General features: G+C 42.5%; 1 protein-coding gene across 2 annotated transcripts; it reads left to right on the top strand.

Moving 5' to 3' along the window:
- The first annotated feature begins 2,698 nt into the window (after positions 1-2,698).
- On the top strand, positions 2,699-6,281 carry LOC124301121 (fatty acyl-CoA reductase wat-like). Of its 2 annotated transcripts, none has more exons than XM_046755839.1 (10): positions 2,699-2,812; positions 3,573-3,712; positions 3,793-3,915; positions 3,997-4,122; positions 4,176-4,336; positions 4,408-4,517; positions 4,735-4,933; positions 5,050-5,331; positions 5,430-5,687; positions 5,895-6,281. In XM_046755839.1, the coding sequence occupies exons 1-10, from the start codon at positions 2,764-2,766 to the stop codon at positions 6,013-6,015; spliced, it is 1,569 nt and encodes a 522-aa protein (XP_046611795.1). In that variant the 5' UTR covers positions 2,699-2,763; the 3' UTR covers positions 6,016-6,281. The 2 variants fall into 2 exon arrangements, with proteins under 2 accessions (XP_046611795.1, XP_046611796.1); XM_046755840.1 differs by having other exon boundaries at positions 5,089-5,331; positions 5,895-6,280.
- Positions 6,282-20,653: the final 14,372 nt, after the last annotated feature.

Below are 20,653 nucleotides of genomic sequence, written 5' to 3'. Positions count from 1 at the left end.
TATGAGTCGTCAGTTTCATTATACATCGTTCAAATTTGTAATTGGTGTAAATTAATGCAATTAATTTTCGCAACAGGCTTCGAAGAGATAGCAAACAATGTGTAATTAAAACTCTGTGCCGATGATTACTCCTTAATTGTGAGTCGTCACTGACTACAATTTGTGTTATTTGCTAGACGGATACCTAATTACTGACCCCCGGCGCAACCTCACGCGTGACCAACACCATACGTGCATGTGTGACTACATGTATCCAGATTCTTACACAGGCGATTAGTACCGAACGATATTGAAGACATTTTTTAGTGCACAAAACTACTATATTCTTAACTTAATATTGAACAAATCTGCCTCGAAACTGGAAATTCCTACAACTCGGAGTTGTTTTCAGCAACATTAAAATTCTCCAGATGTTAAACATTGCACTATTTTTAATCGGTGGGCTGCTTATGCGACAGCGAATCTGTTCCACGCAAAATACCCACGCTAACGTATCGCGAATGCAATTTTTCTCGTAATAACGTCAGTGGTCAAACGAATGAAGCCAGCGTACTAAAAAATAAGTGACTATGCGTGTGTTGCTGTCTTTTAGAATCAAAATACATTCTCAGGATTCCATTGATTTATTTTTACGATAAATCTGACCTTACATTTCCCGCAAATTAGTTTTTCACTTTTTCTCTCTTCCTTCTCCATTTTGTACTACATCCGTCTGTATTATTATGAACTTTCAGTAATATTATAGTTTTTATAGCACGCAGCGGGCAAACTTCTTTGTCGTTTTTCGTGTCGCATAAATTATAATCAAACGAAAATCTCTCAGTTACAACAATCAAGTAATCATTATCCCATCTTTACAGAATGATTTCACTGTGTATTGTGTGGATTAGATTTTGCAATCGCAACAGAATCGATGAGATTGCACTTCACAATCAACAAAACTTTTTACTTGTGCGAAAATAATTTTGGTTGGATGTACGATAGCCTTGAAAATTTCTCGCCAGGACTGAATCTTGGTAATTACGACCAAATTTTTTTCCGACTGCAACAACGTGCATACTGAACGTAACACACGCATTTCTTGTAGCGTTTTTAGAGAAAAGTATAGCATGCATAAAATAAATAATTGGATTTTATACTTAGAGAATATTCTGTTGAGTGACTCAAACAAAGCCGCAACGTATGGGATGGAATACCATTGTATTACAATAGGTTATTGTTAGAAATGCGCAATATTGTTGCACATTCCAATTCTGTCAATCGAAGACAAGATATTGAACATCTGAGTACTATTTACACCTCTGTGATACACCCATCGTAACTATTTATTACCGACTGAGCTTGCTCTCGATTTCACCTTCTTAACATTTTCTGATTTCTATTTAACCCGTTGACTCTGTGCTTGCTCTGATAATGACTGATATCGGTCTACCCCCACTACACACTGGACGTTCCACAGGTTCAAAAGTGCTCCAGTCTCAAAACCTAAAACGGTCGTTGTGTGTTTTTATTCAACTAACAACCAGGATGAATGCTTGGGAGTTTCGTATTGCTGTCGTAGTGTTTTTTAAAAAATGAACTTTTGTTTTTTTTTCTCGGTTATTCTAACACGCATTCCCTACATACTAGTTGGTTCCTTTTCTTCGTTATTTGAAAGTGTCAGTTCATCATCAGGTAATTCCTCTCATTTATATTAGCACAAGCATCCCTGCTTATTACCCAAACCTTTCACATTTAATTTTGTCATAAGTTAGTTGTACATTATTTTATAATTTCTGTTCGTGACAGATGTTCTAAATAAATTGTTCTGAGGAGGTCCCTCATCCGGGCTGAAACGTTAACACAAAAAAAGTGTTTTGACGTTCACGACCTTCATATCCAAGAATAATATTATTCGATAAATGATATTATCGACAACGAATGTCTCCTTAAACTAATATTAATTCAGGTAATTGTTCATGATAAGTAAGTTTTAAGTCCACTCCTGGGTACGGGTGCCTTTCTTACGTTACCCCCGTCAGGATATAACTATATATTCTGTAGTGTGTACCGTGTCTGTGTACTATTGTACGTATTTCTAGTAGTTATGCAATATCATGCAATATTAAATTTGCTGCATTGAACAGAGATTCTCGGTTGACCTAATGAGAACTGTATAAGTACTCTTTTTACAGAAATGAGCAGCTGTAAAGAAATCATCCACGATCGTTGTCACTTTACACGCATGTAAGAAGCTGGGAAGAGGAGAAGGGAATCCGAAAATATTATTAGAGTAGTTATCTGTTTGGTGTATTTCTCGAAGATTCGAACAGACGTCCGCGGGAGTTGCAGTCATTTGGTTCCATATATCGGCCTGTTAAGCCGTTCGATCGCAGTGCTCAGCCAAAGTCTGCACTAAGAATGTTTCGGTTCCTAATTTCAAGCTAAGTTTTCCACCCAACGCGATTTATCGATTTAATTATGACAAAACGATACTTGAATGTTCCAAGCATAGGAAATAAACGCTGAACAGTCGTCATCTGCAATCCAAATTTCTGCCGTATCGGAAACTAGGTCTTCGCCACATGGAGTTGCAAATGATTGGCATGCATACTGACTTATTACAGCCTTGAGACATATTAATTTCAATGCAGTCGGCCTTTCATTGGCTGTTGCTACGTGGCCGAGGGGTCCCTTTGACCATCGCGAAATACGGGTAAGCATACCAGCCACGACGTTTAATAAGCCAGTTGTTATCCGACCGTGTCATCCACTCGTTGCATAATGTCGCTGATCCAAGAATTCTATGCTGGAGAAAGTATCTTGATAACCGGTGAGTAGTCCTTTCTGCAACTTTTGAATTCATCGGATTATTAGTTGAGAATTATATTTTCAATTGTATTTAAGTAATTCAATCACAGGCAGTGCATAGATCTGCAGATAGAACCATTTTTTAGCCAAACCTGTTGATCGTCGTAAGGATGAAGGTGCGCCGTTGGTTTAATTTGACATCACAAGGCACTGTTCTCTTCGTAAAAAATGCTATTTCTACTTGCGTATGGGAATTTACGATGCAATTTGAATGCAGAAAATATTCTCTATTACCTAGGATTTAGGAAAAATTTTACGTGATTCGTATGGATGAGCAAATGAACGAATGATCTTTAAAACAATAAGTAATATTTGCAATGTTATTTGTACAAATTTATATACGTACTCATATTTATATAGTTATACTTAGTTATATATTATATTTATATAGATACTCGTTTAGTTAATCAAAAAGAAATCCAAATACAGTCGACTTTAAAGGAAACAAACTCTTCAAAATTGTAGTAAAAGACAAAAGAAAAACAGAGTAATCGTACATCTAGAAATTACGTGCCAAATCAATTTTTATTTATAGTTAGATACTGGTACCTATAAAAAACAAGTCTCTCTTTTCGTTCAACTTACTATTTTTTACAACAGAGTGACGAACCCGTTACAGTGAACTTGTTCAACCTTGCAACAACCAACTGGTTTTGCTGTAAAACGAACGAACGTGATATTTGCATCTTACGATGATTATGACGTCTTGTTTTTACTTTCAGGCGGAACTGGCTTTATAGGTAAAATACTAACGGCAAAGTTGCTGAGAAGCTGTCGAAACGTCGGGACCATCTACCTCCTCGTTCGTCCGAAGAAGGGTAAAACCCCGCAAGAACGAATCGAAGCTCTATTCGAAAACTCGGTAAGGTATTTCAGGAAGAAGTTTTGCACATTCCGCGGAGTACCGATACTAGCTGGACAGTTTGATCTTTACTTTTGCAGGTTTTCGACGTCTTGAGGGCCGAGTGTCCGCAGTTTGCGAACAACGTGGTTGGACTGGCCGGTGACGTCGAGAGTTCTGAGCTCGGTTTATCGGCCGCAGATCGTCAACGCGTGATCAACGAGGTTACTGAGTATTCTGCAGATTTGTTGTTGAAAAACTTCAACTGATCATTCATCGTGAATTTTCCAACGGACTCGTTTCAGGTTTCGATTATATTTCATGCTGCTGCCTCCGTGAGATTCGACGAGGAATTCAACAAGGCCGTTTCCGTGAACGTCAATGGTGTAAAGCACATCATCGACATCGCCAAGTCTTGCAAAAACTTCAAGGTAAGTCAATTATCGCTCCTTTGGTACTGCGATTCATATCGTCAGTGTTTTAGGTCGGTGTTTGCATCTCCACTGCCTTCAGCAACTGCGTTAGGGAAAGAATCGACGAGCTGATCTACGCGTCCCCAATTAGCTGGGAGGATGTCAATCAACTGACCGAAATTGCCGAACGTAGCAACTGGACGGAGAGCGTGAGACAGAAATTCGCAACAGCGTAGGTTTCGGTTTTGTCTCTCTCTCTCTTTTCAACAAAAAGAAACACTCAGGTTCCTATTTTGTTCGCAGGATCGTGGGAGAGTGGCCGAACACGTACACATTCACGAAGGCTATCGCAGAGGGTACCGTGGCTGAATATGCAAAAGACATGCCGTTCGCTATTTTCAGGCCATCCATCGGTAACTTGATTGCAGAATAAAACTGTTCATTAGTGTGTTCTGCGACACTTTGCTAGTCATTGACTTTTAACAGAAAGACGATAAATGATGTGAGAGTGTGAAAAAAATCAGTCCACTTGACATTTCTTATCGTTAGTCATCGAATGTCAACGTCTCGATAATTTTCATGTCGTTTACTCATCTCTGCCGGTCGAATGAATGCTCCCGTTACTTCCAGTGGTGGCAACTAATAAAGAACCTTTTCCCGGTTGGGTCGACAATGTGATGGGTATCCATGGAATTTTGGTTGGAATGGGCATAGGCATCATTCGCACCATGCAAGTGGACGGTGACGCCGTAGTTGACCTTGTTCCAGCTGACATGGTCTGCAATGCTCTTCTTGCCTGCGCGTGGGAAACTGCAACCACTGACAAAAGGTCGTATGTTTGAGATGATGAGGGGTCAGCAAATCGAAACACAATTTCGCGGGCCTGATTTGACTTAACTTACTTGCACGATTGAAATGATCTGACAATTACTTTGTGACCAACAGCATGCGTACAATGATCAGATCTGTTCGCCCGAATTTCAGACACTTCGAGGACGTTCCCGTCTATAACTACGTGTCTAGACCTGAAAATTCGATTACATGGAAGAGGTTCTACAACTTGTGCACCGATTATTCATACACCAAACCGTCGTGTTCGGCTATTTATTATAACAGTGTTACTCTTGTGAAATCGAAGCTGGTTTTCGTGATTTTGGATTTCTTTCTGCACCTGATTCCAGCCTTGCTCATAGACGCTTTGTGCAGACTGATCGGAAAACAGCCAACGTAATATTGAGCTTAAATTTTGACCTTCGTCCGTCTGTATTAAAAGATTACAACCGCTAACGTGATAATAGAATTTAAAGCAAAAATTGATATTTCAGTTTCCACCGACTTTACAAGAAAATTAGCAAAATGTTTGGTGTCGTAACGTTCTTTTGTACCCGAGAGTGGGACTTCAGAAATCATCGAGTGCAAAACCTTTGGGCACGACTCGACCATAAAGACAAGGAACTTTTTCCATTCAGTACGAAGGTCCTTGACTGGAAAGAATACATGAAGATACAGGTTGCCGGCATTCAGAAGTTCCTCCTGAAGGACAAGGATGAAGATTTGGGAAAAGCGAGACAGCGACACTTCATGTTAGTATAAACTGCCGGCTATTCTTGATATCAATGCCTTCACAGATTCAGGTGACAGAAGAATTTCTCAGATGTGTTGAGTTGGAAATAATATTGACAAGCATTATTTGATGATTTATAAAACTTACGAGTAAACTACTCAAACGATACTGTTTGAGTAGAAAACCGTGTAAAATGTATGCAAGCTTCACGTTCGATATATTTTAGCCTCTATGTCATTCACATTGCGGTACGTCTGATCTTCGTCACTTTTGTAATTTGGATTACTTGGAAGGTGACTTGCGGAAGGACGTTTCCCGCCAGGGTGGATGGTACTCGGTATGAATAAGGTTTATTCTTCAATCTGGGCCGGCAAAAAATCAAGTCGTAAAATAAGACCAGCGCTGTTCATGCTTCACACGTCTTTGTTATTCCAAGATTTGATTCCGACTCCCGTAACGTACTGCACTTATTCTGTGACTCTATTATGTCTGAAATCAATATTCAATGCGTGTATAATATATAACACTATCTGATTATTATGTTTAAGAATATCGAATCATGATATGTTGAATGATTAAAAAAATTACACCTACGTGTCTTTGCCACGATTCGTTATTATTCACCTGTGCAAATAAACCTACGCATAATACGTGCATTTGTAATTTCATGCGAACTACTGGAAAACAAAAGTAATGAAAAAAAACGTGAGCTATCCAAGGTAATTTGACTAAGTCCAACGATGTATTATTCCAAATGTCGTACCCATCTAAATCTTGCGGAGTTAAGAGATTAAATTTTTTACTAAATCCTTAATACGGGTGAGAAATTTAATTTTTTCTTCTAAGGCTGACCGTGCTAATCACACCGTAAGAATTTGTGCCCGCAACAGGGTCCTAATATTTCTATAAAAGCCAACTGCGTTTACTGGAATCACCGTCACCCGGTTGAAATTTTTCCGCAATAAGTTATTACTAACGTAAGACTTACTCTAATTGTAAGAGGAAAAAATGATTGTACATAAATATTAGCTACGAAGTTAGAATTTCTGAGGATCATCGACGATTAATGGAGAATAACACTTGCCTGCCAATATTTGGAATAATTCATCGTCGCGATGCAGTTATTTAGCGAGGTTCTTTCGACGAGGAATGAAAAAACGACAGGACTTACCGATGAAATTGTTGTTACAGGCTGTGATGAGGGTGTGGGAATTCTAATAGCACAAGACAAGGGTGGGCACGTTCCCTGCAGGGGGAGCGGAGCTTGCGGGTTCCGAAAGCGGAGAATCGTTTACACCGAGAGGTCGAAAGCGAAATTTTTCCATTTCCCGAGGATCGCTGCTTACGCCAGGCCTGCCGGCGGCCGGTTTATTGGTGTAAAAAACAAAGAAAGTGAAAAACGGCAAAGCCGAAAGGAAGAACGGGGGGGAAAGGAAGCGTGTCAAAGCTCGCTGCTTCTACCTCGCATCCATATGCATGTGTAGGCGTGTACTTGATATATGCGCGTACATAATTTACCCGCGTATTTTATACGCGCACCCAAACATCGATACACGTTTATGCCCAGGTAAAGGGGATACCTGCATAACCGCGTCGTCACAGAGAGCTTTGAACCTTCAGAGAGCTCGGCGAAGAGCTTTCGTCGTCTGGTTTTAACGCTGATGAGATATGAACGGGGTCAGCGCGTGATTTCATCAGGCGAATAACAATTCCATTCATTTTTCTGCCTTCTCCTCAAACTTTTTATTCTCGCTTTGTATCCCTGCGCGATTCTGGAAAATACGCGCGGAGCATCCTGCGGCGGTTGCTGTGCTCGAAGTGCTTCGCTCTGGCAAGATGTTCTGGGTAATTCGGGGTTAAACGCAATCGTGAACAAACCAAAAAAATAAGAAGAAAAAATAATAAGAAGGAAACAAACAAAACAAAGAAAAAAATCTTTCAAGCTGAGATAGACCAGCTCGACATTGACGTGAAAACTTTTCGCAAGTAGGTCTAAGACAAGAAAAGCTGTTGTATAGACGGAACGGGCAACTAGGTATACGTAGCTTTGTGTATACACATATAGTGGTAAAAATTGTCGAGGCGCCCTACGCCCGCCTAATGCAATTCTGGGCGAAATTACGTTCGAGAGAAGATTGCAATTCCCTTTCTCCCGAGAGATGAAACAACTCCGTAACTACGAGCCTAACTCGATTTCTCACTCTGATCTTTTCTAACGGTCGCCAAATCGTCCCTTGTACTGCGCTTCCCCATGCCCGTGCACACACAGATCGGGAGCTTATCCCCCAGGCCTCTCTCTCTCTCTCTTCCTCTCTCTCTCTCTCGCTGCCAGCTCATTCCCGCGGGAATTCATAAAGGAGTTGATTTGTCCCGTAATTTTGGGCACCAGCCGTAGATGTAATGCTTTGGTTAAAATTGACCCACACGTCACCCGGACAAAGTTGGGCATCAAGTTGACCTGCACGAAGCCAAAGGTCGAACCTTCGGGACGCCCGAGTAAAATAATCCGTTTGACGACATGATTAAAGTTTAATTATTACTATCGTTAAAGTTATGCGCCTTGCTCATCACGGGAGAGAAATAAATTCTCGCATGAGCGTCATTAAACAGGTCGGTCGTGTATGGTCGAGGTTTTACGGTTGGTGATAAAGTCTCCAGAGGTACGGACATCAAGTTTAGGCTCGTTTTGTTAAATTCTTTGCCGGTATAGGAGATTGAATGTTCGTACAATTAAACCGGTCGCTCCGCTGCAGCGCACATCGAACGATCAAACGCGAGGAAAAAAGCTCTGTGCAAGAGAGGCCGAAGCGATTCGAGAACGGAGGAAACAGGGAAACAAGGGGGAGAAAAAAACAAACAAGCGGTTCGAGGCGAGGATGAATTAATGACCTGCGTGCATTTGAAAAGGTCCGGTTATATCGGTGACGATCAGACACCCTGTATAGCTGGTTCTGGCTCGTTTACGTTTCTCTGGCGTTTCAACAGCCACGCATCCCTCGGCCATTTCGTTCGTTACCAGCTAATATCGTCACCGTTCGACTGAGCTTGCCGAATGGGAAAGTACAAAACGTTGAACCGAAAATTGGAAATTGGAATCGACGCTCGAGGGATTACGCGACGCGTCAAACTGCCCTGCAGGCGTTTATTGACCGGCCAATCAATCCGGCCGATTCGTCGAGGTCTCTGACTTCCACACGCGACTCGTCGCCTCGAATCGAAAAAACAAAATTTGATCACCGTAAAGCGCCGTTTCAATTTCAAAAATGCTTTCCCCCCCGCCAAAGCGGTTGGGGCTATACGCTCATCCGGAAGTCAACGAGGCCGAGAAACGCCTCGGGCTCGAAGATCCTGTTGAAGCTACGCCGACTTTCCACGGATTCTAGCACGGGGATTTCGCCAAGTCGTGCAAGAGAGAGGAAATCCCAGACCGAACAACGTGTTGCACTAAACTTACTCTATTCATCAGGGTTAAGAGACCCGAAGCACCGTCGTATACACCACGAGCAACTTCGCTAATTAGCCCCCATATTTGCAACCCTGCTCTTCCTTTCCTTTTTGCTCATGGGTGTAAGCTCGGTGACGTCAAAGTTGCCGGGACACTTGGAGAGTTTCAGGAGGTCAGAAGATTGGTGAAGTCCAGGTTATCGGGGGCGCGAAGAATTATACACCGTCTCAGAAGTGTTGAGTTTGAAACTTCGGAACCCGGCCTCACTCCGCCGGTACTCGTGTAAGAACTCGGCTCAGCTTCCGGTTAACTTTTTACGAGGGTTTCAAGGCGAGCTGATGGTATCAATCTCGATATGGTTTACCAAGCGGCGCGCCGTTCAAGAGATATTATCAACTCGTTGACGTCAAGTTTCTATTGTAGCAGGGTGAACAGCTTCTCTGCAATGAACAGGGTTCGTGAGGTCAGAATGGAGTGGCTGAGATCATTGAAGCAACTCTTTCTGCCCCGAAGAAAAAGAGAAATGTTTCTTCGATGTAACGATGATCGCGGTTATCCTGCAGATCTCACAATAAGGATTCAAACACGTTGAACTAAAAATTGCTGTGTGCTTTAAAATTGGACATTTTTCAGAACTTTTTATTCTACTAATGTCGGAGGATGCACTTTTCATTCCGTTGTTAAGGTGTAAAGTGCCGCACTCGAAAGAATGCTTATTGTTTTGGATATGAAAGAAAAATAAAATTTCTATCTTTGATTTAAAAAACTTGGTACCACAATCCAAAAGATTCTGTTCTTATTATTGCACAAACAGATCGACGCAGTAGAACAATTTTTCGGAGACGTGAAAATTTATATTTTCAAATACTGTAACGACGAATCGCATGCAACACCCAAACAACGCAAAAGTAACACTGAACAAAATGCACAGAGAAAAATTTCATTTGTTACATTAACTAGAAAAATTCAGTACAACACGTATCGTTAAAAAAACTGTTTGAACATCGTTGAAATTACGAAAAACGAGGTACGCGTAACCATTTTGCGCAATTGTCGATCCTTTTTTGGTCATTGCAACGCAAAATCAGTTTGTTCGGTTTGCTCTACTTCTTTAGTTAAACAAGGCTTTAACGTCAATTTATTCTTGCAGCATTAAATTTTCGCAACGGTGGCAAGAAAATATAGCAACAGTGCTCGTAATGAGAAAGAATAGTAACGGATACTAGACTTTCCGGTAACAGCTAGAAAACTAATTTTCATTTTCTACCTAGAACTATATTTTTCGATTGTGGTAAAAAATGAAAATATTTAAGGACCGAGCGGTAACTGGAGCTAAAAATTTCTCTCAGTGTGACTATTGTACTCATACTACTTTGGGGATTGGCGCGTTTTTGTAGTTGACAGCGGTAAAAGTTCTTTCTCAATTAATGAGCTTCATAAATCGAGGAAAAGACCTCGTCGAGACAACAAACGTATAAACGAAACCAGGTCCAATCGAGCTGCTGTTTTGTTGTCCTTGTATTATAGCGGCACCGCAGCCTCCCCACATCTGGCCGTCGCGTCTCGAGGCGCCTCTGGGAAGAATGATTTCGTTATCTATCCGCACACTCCGTCGGTCTTCGAAAACGTTGGAGGGGTTCAGGCCGCAGCTGTAAGTAAATCGTTCGCGGGCAGGGGGCAGAAACCCTCGTAAAGATGGCGTCGCGTCGCGTCGGACTGCAGGAAGCGTCACTAAAAGCAGCGCGACGCTATTTTGTTTCACTGGCGAACACAAAAGGGGATTATGGTTTCCGAATCACTGGCTATCACCCCGGGTTTGAATAAGCCTTGTCCCGGGGGATGATGGCTCTTAATGTTACCGCTTGTTTTCGGATGGCGGTTGTGTAATCCTGATCGCCGCCTACAGGACCCTTTCCCTGCGACCCTTCAGCCCGGGAAGGGAAACCTCGATTTACAGAGGGCATAACTCAACATCACTCTCTGCCTCATTCTCAGAGCGCGATAAGCCGATGCAAGAACGAACACGCACAGTGGAATATCCCGATTCCAAGCCACACTTGCGACGCTAATTTCACTCGGGACTCGCGGGTTTAACGGGAACGAGCCGGCTCTAATCAGTCTCGAATTAATTACGGATGGGAGGTGAATTCATTGCCAGACCAGCGCTGATTTCTGGATGAAAAAATGCCACAAAGCACTGCCTCGAAACTCGGCAGGATTATAAAACGAAAATACGTGATGGAGATCGGTAAATTTTTTGCCGGTGAAGTTAGGTTCGGATGCTCTGTTGATTGAAAGTTCTTCTCACTGCGGAACTTGCACGGTATATTTGTACATCGGGATGACAGTTTGCCGGGTGTTTTTATATCCGGTGAAAGGCAAGGGGTAGCTTTGTAAGTATGGGTACCTAGACGCGGTTAACTTGGGACAGTTTCATTGGATATTCACCAAGTTTGCTACTTGGAAACTTGAGGTATATTGGTAACCCACACGACTTTGGCTGTCGGCAGAGTCCCAGGACGAGAAGCCCAATAACGCCTTTGTTTACTGTTACCAGCCTGACAGTATGATCTCTCTTGTTAACGACTTCGCCGAGGCGTTGAAATTCTATGAACGCCCTTTGTGCCTACAACCAAGAGATCCAGGCAATCGAGCATTCGCTGGAAATAAACAGTCCGATCCGCAAGATCGTGCAACCATTATTCACCTTGTAATTATGTGGCACGTTGAGACAAACTGAAATGTTCCACAGCCACTTCTGATAACGGAGCATCTTCGACAACTCAATTTTTAGATTCAGATTCAGAACTAGTTATTATCTGTTACCGACAGAAATTTTTTCACTGACCCACAAATGACGCTTGCTTCCAATTGGCGTCCGACGTTGTTTGAGTGGAAGACTTCGTATACTTTACTAATTGACAAATCAATTGACAGATGTTTTTTCATTCGAAAAATGATACAGGCCATTCAGTTCCATTTCGATATTATTCTGTGAACGCGAATGAAACGATTATATTCATTTACACGGTGCGTCGAAAATATATTTTAACGAGGCACTTCACAAGGGCGCTTCACCTTTGGTAGTTTAACCCTTTCGCGTACTTCACCCGAGGATATCAATCAATCGTCGAGTCGAGATAAGCTTGTCCATACAGACACGAATGAATATTGCACACTTCACTTACGTGTATCCACTAATTGATCGGTATGAAAGCACTCAACCGCTGCTGTTTCATTATACATAATAATACATGAATGAAAACCTCGTATTCTACGGATCGAAACGTCAGACAACGTTGGTTTCCTCTTTGTAATTTTAACCTACTCACCGATTTAACGTAAAAATCAACGCATCCTCGGGACAAAAAGATTATTCCATCTGGCTGACGATCGAGCTTTTTTTAATTTAAATTCAAAATCGATCTTGGAGAACTTTTAAAATTGATGCCCAATCATCAGTTGCTAAAATTTCATTCCCAAAGGCCGGAATACTGCCTTTGATTTTACCTTGTATTCGTATCATCGGTTTGTATAAAAAGTTACACTATTGAAAATTCTCTCGATTCCGTTATTCTGTTAGCGAAACGAGCACCGGTGCACGGAATATATTTATTGCAAACCGTTCGCATTTCAGACACTCCCACTGCATTGGCGCGAGGCAGCTGAATTATTCGCACTGCGATAGCTGAGCTTACGGGCTTACGAGTATGTGCTTGTAGCTTACGCATGGCATGCACTTAGGCCCGGTCTTATTATTCTCGTTACGTATGGTGATTGCGGTTCCTCGAAGCTCCTACGAGGGAGAGGCTGAAACTCGAAGCAGACTCCGCAGGCAGAGAGCGCATTTAGGTACGTACCTGTAGGTACGTGTGCAACATTTGCAGAGCGAAAAAGGTAGCGCACGGAGATTTAAAATTCCGAAAGGCTGCAGCTCTGAGGCGTACACGTGACAAAGTAGAATCGCTTTGGCGACTGATTCGATTCTGACATTTCGTATTCTCCGTATCTTTTCCGCGGTGAGTTTCAACTCCGGGTTTAGCTACCGGCGTACGCTTCTCAAATTTCGCTGATTGCACGTCGACGAGAGCTTTCTCTCTCTCTCTCTCTCTCTCTCTCTAACTCTTGTTTTTTTCCCCTCTCTTTCTCTGATACCCGCTTGAATAAAACATACCAAAAGCATCAATCTGGACTTACTGATCTGGAACGATGCTCCCGGTTTTTATACATCCGTAGATACAAGACTCCATCGTAAAACCTGCACGGTTTGGAATAAAATTTACCTTACGACGAAATCGCACCGCAAAATTTCTGACCGATTATACAAGGTTTACACAGAATTGGCAGTGTCGTTACGCATCCTTGGCTAACGAAGATCTATTTCCTGCAACTTATTAGGATATATGCTTGAAGTCGTAGAATTTTCGTTCGCGCAGTTCTATGCCTGGCTCTTTACTCAGGCAGCCGTGTCGCGGGTTGGGTTGACCTGGAATTATCGATCATGCTTCCCTTGAAATATTTACGCCCGGAGGGTACCCCGAGGGACTTCCGGAAATTCCAACGACGCGATAAAACACAAATCAGGAGCAGACAACCACGAATGTCCTTCGAATTCGCCCAACTCCGCCCCGGTACCAGAACTGCACAGAAATCGTCGGGAAGCGGAGGGTCGCCGCAGTTACGTACGGCTTTTCAATAAACCGAAAAACTTCCGACCCACTTCTTCGTCTCGATGGGAAGTTTGAAAAAGTTCGGAATAGGAATTGGCCGGTAGATAAAACACAGGTTTCGCGTCCTGCCCTTCGTAGGTAGGGAGGTTGGTACGGAGAAAGGATAAGAGGAGGCTAAAAGAGAGGATGAAAGCTCCGGCGAAGCTTAGCTGGGTAATTTGTAAACATAAAGTCCCTTTCGCATCCTCGATAAGGGGGTTAATCTCACGCGTATCTCATTTATGAATGCCCGTCATCGCTGGGCTGAGTTTACTCAAGGGTTTTTGTTTTTATTTCCATTTATTATTTCTTGCACGAGGAAAAGCCGCGAGGATCACAAGCTTTCAAGGAACAAACAGAGAGCGTCTGCGTCGGTTAATTATCGCCGATTTATTATTCGCGGACGGATGAAAGCTGCTGGGACTTTATTATCTGCACGAAAAAACGAGCTCAGGCAATTGAGAATATCCCTGAATTCTGTTCGTACGTAATCGGAGAATGTAAAACTGTGCTTTCGAAATGAAGTTAATGGCCTATTTGTTTACAACTGATTCAATGGGTCGGCTGGTCAGCCTCACGGATTTCAACAGAAAAGCCACTGACAGCGTATTTCTCAGAATAGTCAATCGTATTGTAAAGACCAATAAAAGCGGACAGAAAGTGGACTCGAAGGCTTAATTCAAGTCGCAATTCTGTGCCAAGTCGAACGGAAACTTGACTGGTTGGCGATTTGTTTAAGGGACAAAAGGAACTGGAGGAAACGGCATCAGTTGCTGGTTCAGTGGAGCAATTGAATCAAGATGTATACACGTCGATTACATCGAAATAGATTGTACATACAGGGTGAGTAAGAAACAAACAGCCGAAATGAAACGAATGAAATTTTGAAATATTATAAATAAGAAAAATAAGAGAAAAACACACATTGTTGTATCAATCACTTTTTATCATTAATCGTACCAAAATAAATGACTCTTCGAATCATAATTTAAGATATAAATCAAGCCGAACATTCTTTAATAATAATGTTTATCACCCTCCCAGCAATTTTTTGAATACCAATTTTTCATAAGCATGTATCTTAGCAAGGATCGACGAATTTTTAGATTTTGAAACGTGAAACAAAAGGTTTGTTCTTCTATATTCGAGCAAAAAAAGTTTCTGAAAATCGGTGTACGCGTTCGGATTTTATTTGCGTTTAAAACTGATCCGGTTTCTTTCAGCCCACTCTGTATATTATTATTGAGGTACATGTATTGTTACTGATTCGAGTGCTTTTCAGTTACATCGGAATGAAACGAAGCAGCTTGAGCATGAGAATGGCCAACGAATGACGCGAGTTCTCGTAAATATGTACGTGCTCCATTTCGCGTCAACTAAATAATACGGTAAATAATATTGTTCGGTCTTTTGACGCAGTTTTGCGGATGCGTTTATTTTCCGGTTCTGGTTCAAAGGTTAAATAATATACACGAACAGGAGAATCCCGAGAGTTGTTATAATTCTCGTATTTCAATTTTAATTCTAAAATAAAATCACGATGGTAATGCGTATGATAAGTAAAAATACGTACTCGCCGCGCCGTATAACTATAATTATTATACCGTCGTCGCGTTTGTAAATTAATTCAAATTAAACATCCGCTAGAAATTCGTATTTATCGAGAAGTAAAGCGGATCGTATACACGTGATGTAGAATTTCCGATTATTGTTATTGCTATACCCGCTCGTTATAATTATACCTGTTGGTATTGTGATTATTTTAATATGTACGACTGTTTTACCTCTCGAGTTACAGGCGTGTACGTATACATATAACACCGATGCGACAAGTCGCCGATGACGTCACATGCCACGTTTATCTGAGTATTGAATTACGCGCACTTATCGCAAATTTGTTAGTTCGTTTATTTAATTACATAAAATTCGACCCCTAACGAAGCTAGAGTTTGAAAAATTTTCATTTTCATAATTTTTTTAAACACAAAATGCAGAATATTTGAAAAATGATTTCAATAAACAATAAAAACGTATCTGTACGGAGATATAAGTGATCGGTAGGTATATGTTAGCTTCTTCGACTCTGCAGTGAAAGGAAAATCTGTTGTTCGGTGTATTATATTCGATAAGGTTTATCTTCCTTCCGTGTTTTACAACGCGGATTATCTTGACGAGGCAAACTTACACGTACAGATATACGCGAAACTGGAGACCGGTGGAAAACTGAGGAAATGTAAGAAAACGGGAATTCTTGAAGTCGGGTATATTTTCTGCTTATCAGACGAGGTCGACTGACGGGAAGGTAGTTTTCCGGGCGGAGTTTAAATTGCGGTTCCGCGATACCCGAGACGTTCCGCAACAGCCGACGGGCTCGATTTCTCGACCCCCGGCACGCCGTTTCCCCCTATCTAGGCAAAGCGCAAAGCACAAAGCACACACGCTTCGCGATAATGGACGGGGGGTTGGTGGAGGTGGATGACGCAGGGAGAAACGAGTGGTGGGAGGATCGCGGCTTCGAGGCGCGTTTAGTAACGGGGACGTGTTACGGTGTACCGTGGAAACGTGCATTCAGACGCACAAAGTGGTGCAAAGACCTATTCGAGGTCTCGGAAGAAGATTACTACCGACTTTGAACCCTTTCCACCTCTCGACGCGAACCGCGAGGCGAGTCTGAAGAACAACTCGGCAAATAGTCAGACAAAGGCTACTTTATTCGCTGTAAAAGGGGAAATTGAGGGAGGGGAGAAAACCGGCCGGCGCGGCGGTATTAATGAGAGGACAGTTGATGAAAGGTATTCTTTGTGCGTGGAACCTTGGTAAAGAAGCAGTTCTGAGGAAAAAAATATTCCCTATTACTCTCCTCTGACCACGCGTTTCTCTGTAACTCGTCGCACCCTTCGCGAAACTTTTTCTCCTTCGAAAGAAGTTAGTCAAGGGTGACAACGTGTTTTTATCACACTTGTCCGGACGCAAAGATCTACCGACTCGAACGAGAACGTTATTGCCGTACGATAAATTAATTTGGATACAAAGTTACAGTTCAAGCGTTAAGTAATTTCTTCGAACACCTTTCCAAATCCGCTCACATTTCTGAGATCGAATAAACCAAAGTCGTTTTTTAGTCACTCTTAGTCGATGCTCTGGACTTGTTATTCGAATTGTTCGTTCTATTTTCTCTCGGTGTCGAACGTCTCCTTGTCCTTTTATCCCCTGAAATATCCGACACGAATAGGTATCCAAGCGACTATATCTCACGTTGTAAGTATAACTCATCTCTTAGAGATGATTGGGGCAAGGATAAGTGTACCCTTGTATATTGCACAATAGCTAATATACTCTCCGAGGATCGTAAGTTGCGAGTGGCTAAACGGCGTCTCAAGAATATCTCTTTCCATCTTTAAAGAAACGAGGAAAAGCGCGGAAGCTTTGGCGTAGGTGTGCAGGGCTGTCCTCGTAAATTGGCTTCGTTTTTACGTGCCTCGGTGGCGGGCAAGCTGCCTTCTTTCGTTCTATAGGTTCACCCTGGTCTCAGCCCTAGCTGCTCGGATGGTAAAGTCAGCTTCCGTCACGGTTGAACCTCAAGTAATGCATTCATACGCGTACTTTGACTAAGTAAACTCGGGAAGCACTCAGCGAGCCGCACACATACTTCCGTGTGTATAGGGCAGACATATTTTCATAGCATTTCGCCAAATGAACCGCCCAGGAATATGCGCCGCGCAGACGAAAGCTCGTCGAGTCGCTTCCGCCGTTCAGGTACGATTTTTAAAGCTCCGCACTACGTGCGTATCAAGTCCCGGAATTCATCCGACTTTCAGCAGCTCCGCTTCGATCTCGGTCGATTACCTTTTCTTAGAATTCGGATAGCCGCTGATCGTTTTTAGCGACGTTGCCTCGAGGTGAATGAACCGGACTAGGATAATCCCGCGTCTTAGTTCCCTCGGGTAAGAACGAAAGCTGGAAAGTGCCGCAAACAGTTTGTAAAAACGGAAAAGGATCTGGGAAGATCGAGGGTTCTCGATACGAACCAGGTCCGAACCTTTCGCGGCAACTTTTCCAGGGACAACTTTTCGGAACACTTTAAGTGCACCCTTGTACACCCTATCGAGAATACTTTATGTACATCCCGGAAGGTTAAGGTCGCAGGAAACGGAAAAACGGAATTCAAAGTAGATGACTTGTTCAAAAATTTAACCGTCTCCGAAAAATTCTCCCGATGTTTATGGGAAGCTGAAGCAACGACCTCACTGTACTCCCCTTTTCTACTACTCTTACCATGGAACCGAGGCACGAGTTAGTCAACTCGAGTCACGCAAAACACAGTTTATGTCAGGTAAGAAACACGAGAGCGTTTTCGTGCGAGAAACAGTTTGGTGACAAACTTTGAAGAGTCGTAACATCCGTTAGAAGTTATCGACGTGGTACGAGTTCAATGCTTCGATCGTTGTTTTCAAGGGTTTTGGAAACCAGGGAAAAACGACACTGGTACAAGGTATCCTCAAACAGCGAACGTCGCGGAATGGATTTTTTTTAACAAATTCCTGACTTGATTATTGGACGATTTTGAGAATCCTCGATTCGGCGTTTATCCCGAACAATCGCCGATGCCAAAGACACGCGGTACCAAATTGGTTCAAACCAACGACGCAACCTCGAGTGCAAACACACGGTACTGCATTGATGACAGTGATTCACCTGCTTGGACAGTGACACCGAGGGGCCGCAAATCGCCACGTGTTACGTGGTGGAGTGTGGGGATTCGATGCACCTGCAAACGGTCCTGGTCACGTGTCTGACGTATGTTCTTTTTCGTGTTAGTTCCCCCTCGCCGTTGTGCTCCAGCACACTCGACGATGACCGTTGGACGTTAACCGTTGGTAGGAGAACGTCACGCTCTATGGAACCCGCGCCGTTTCGTTATGCAGGTTCGTTAACGTCTCTTCAGAACCGAATTTGACTCCACGAGAGAACGGCATCTCAGATCAGGGTTGTTCAACTAGTTTGAACTTTCCAGGGAGTCGGTGTGAACCCAGCGAACCCGTGGCAAATCAGGTAAAACGATGATTGCCCAACAACTTACGAACGGCAAATGATTCATCGGACGTTCGTACCGGAGTTCATTTCCAGGCATGAGTTACAGAGTCTAACTTCCGGTTTCGCTCTTCCACGGATTAGAAACATTGATTATTACAGGAGTTCGTAATTGGAGCGGAGCTGCGTTGTTGGATTATATTATTTTCAACGTTGGCGCGGATCTGCAGCTCGGAAGATGAGCGAGCGTTACTCGGTGAGCATCTTTTTCGTACCCTGTAGCGGAGAGATTGAGGCTGAACAAGGCTACTCAAGAGTATAAAGGAGTTTTTAAGCATGAAAGCAATTTTCTTTCCGAGTATGGAACTGAGTTAATTAGATTACCTTGATTGTCTAACCTTTGTAATGCTTAATCTTTCCAACGGCATGGAACACGGAATTTCCCATCCGTGCAGATAACTAGCCGGTTGTATTTAGCGAAATTTCACTCGCGCTCATAGCGCCGTTCCGGTTCACTGAATTACAAGTTTCGGCACGTCCGGAAGGTATTTTTTTTTTTTTAATTTTACTTTTGTTATTTTTTTATTTCATTACTTTCACTCACTGGGTACGGTAAAAGGCTACATTATGCGCACGTAGTAACGGACAAGAAACAGAACTGAAAGAGAGAAGGATTGAAGAAACGACAAACAGAGATTCTACAGCCCGAGGTCAAACTCGGGAGCAAACAATAAGCAAATTTCGACCCACGTCAGCGACTCGCCGAATCAATATTTCCTATTATCCGTGATACACACGTAGAAATTCTATGGCCAACCCTAATCCTAGAATTATTCATCAACTTAACCGTGCAGGATTATTACCAGACGAACCAATTTCTAAACAATTCTTTATCCGAATTTCGTTTTCTTTTTTCATTCTTTCCAAAAAGTTAACAAATTAGTCAAGAATGGAGGCACGAAATAATTGCAAAAACTGAGGCACTTCAACAACTCGCACCAAAAAAAAAATATACCATCTGCAGTAGAAATGATTGAGAAAAAAATTCTCATGTCTTTATATGTATTGAGGGTAAAAAATCTCACAATACCTGCAGCCTTAGCATGTCTATAGACCGCTTGTCAAATAGAGCTTGCCAATGTGGCCGTAATCCAGTTGCTGCCGAAGTGCCAGAAAAAGAAAATTTCGCGTTTGGGTATTCGTGAAATGCGTGACAGCTGTACCGTACCGTACGGGAGAAAATTAAATTTCTAATAATTCCGCCTGTGGGAATTAGAGTTAAATTCAAGATATTGACAGGAAAAGAGGGGGAAAATTACAAATGAAATTTTAAAAAATTACTTTAGAGGAATCCACGCGGGCGCTTTAAAGCGCATGGATTCCGCTCCAGCGAATATCGCCGACTGTTTTCTGAGCTCTTGACTCACCGACGCAGCTGTTTTATCCAGATACTGGACACTTCCAGCTCCAGAGTTCCGCGTTGAAATCTATTATCAAATGAGTCGCGGTGACGGGAGAGAGAGAGAGAGAGAGTGGGATTATTTTTGACAAGTATTTCGAAGTAATTTTTGCAAGCCAATTCCGGCGAAACGAACCCCCGGAGTTATCTCATTTCTGTAACTATTTCCGCCTGCACGCGTATCAGGACCGCAGTCACGCGGGTTATTTTACTGAGTGTTGAAAACAGCGTTACAAACTGCGGTTTGTCGTGTGATACGTGTACCGCATGCATATGTGCGTACCGGAGGACTTTCCCTGCCGGTGTCGACGCGCCTGGAAAATTTACCCTCCGGTGTTACG

This window comes from Neodiprion virginianus, chromosome 3 (assembly GCF_021901495.1).
Source record: "Neodiprion virginianus isolate iyNeoVirg1 chromosome 3, iyNeoVirg1.1, whole genome shotgun sequence".
NCBI lineage: Eukaryota > Metazoa > Arthropoda > Insecta > Hymenoptera > Diprionidae > Neodiprion > Neodiprion virginianus.
This window is presented reverse-complemented; position numbering and strand designations above follow the sequence as displayed.

Coding starts and splice junctions, on each gene's coding strand:
- LOC124301121 (XM_046755839.1), top strand. CDS start 2,764: ATGTCGCTGATCCAAGAATTCTATGCTGGAGAAAGTATCTTGATAACC. Junction 4,337..4,407: donor AGACAGAAATTCGCAACAGC/GTAGGTTTCGGT, acceptor TTTTGTTCGCAG/GATCGTGGGAGAGTGGCCGA. Junction 5,688..5,894: donor GCGAGACAGCGACACTTCAT/GTTAGTATAAAC, acceptor GATATATTTTAG/CCTCTATGTCATTCACATTG.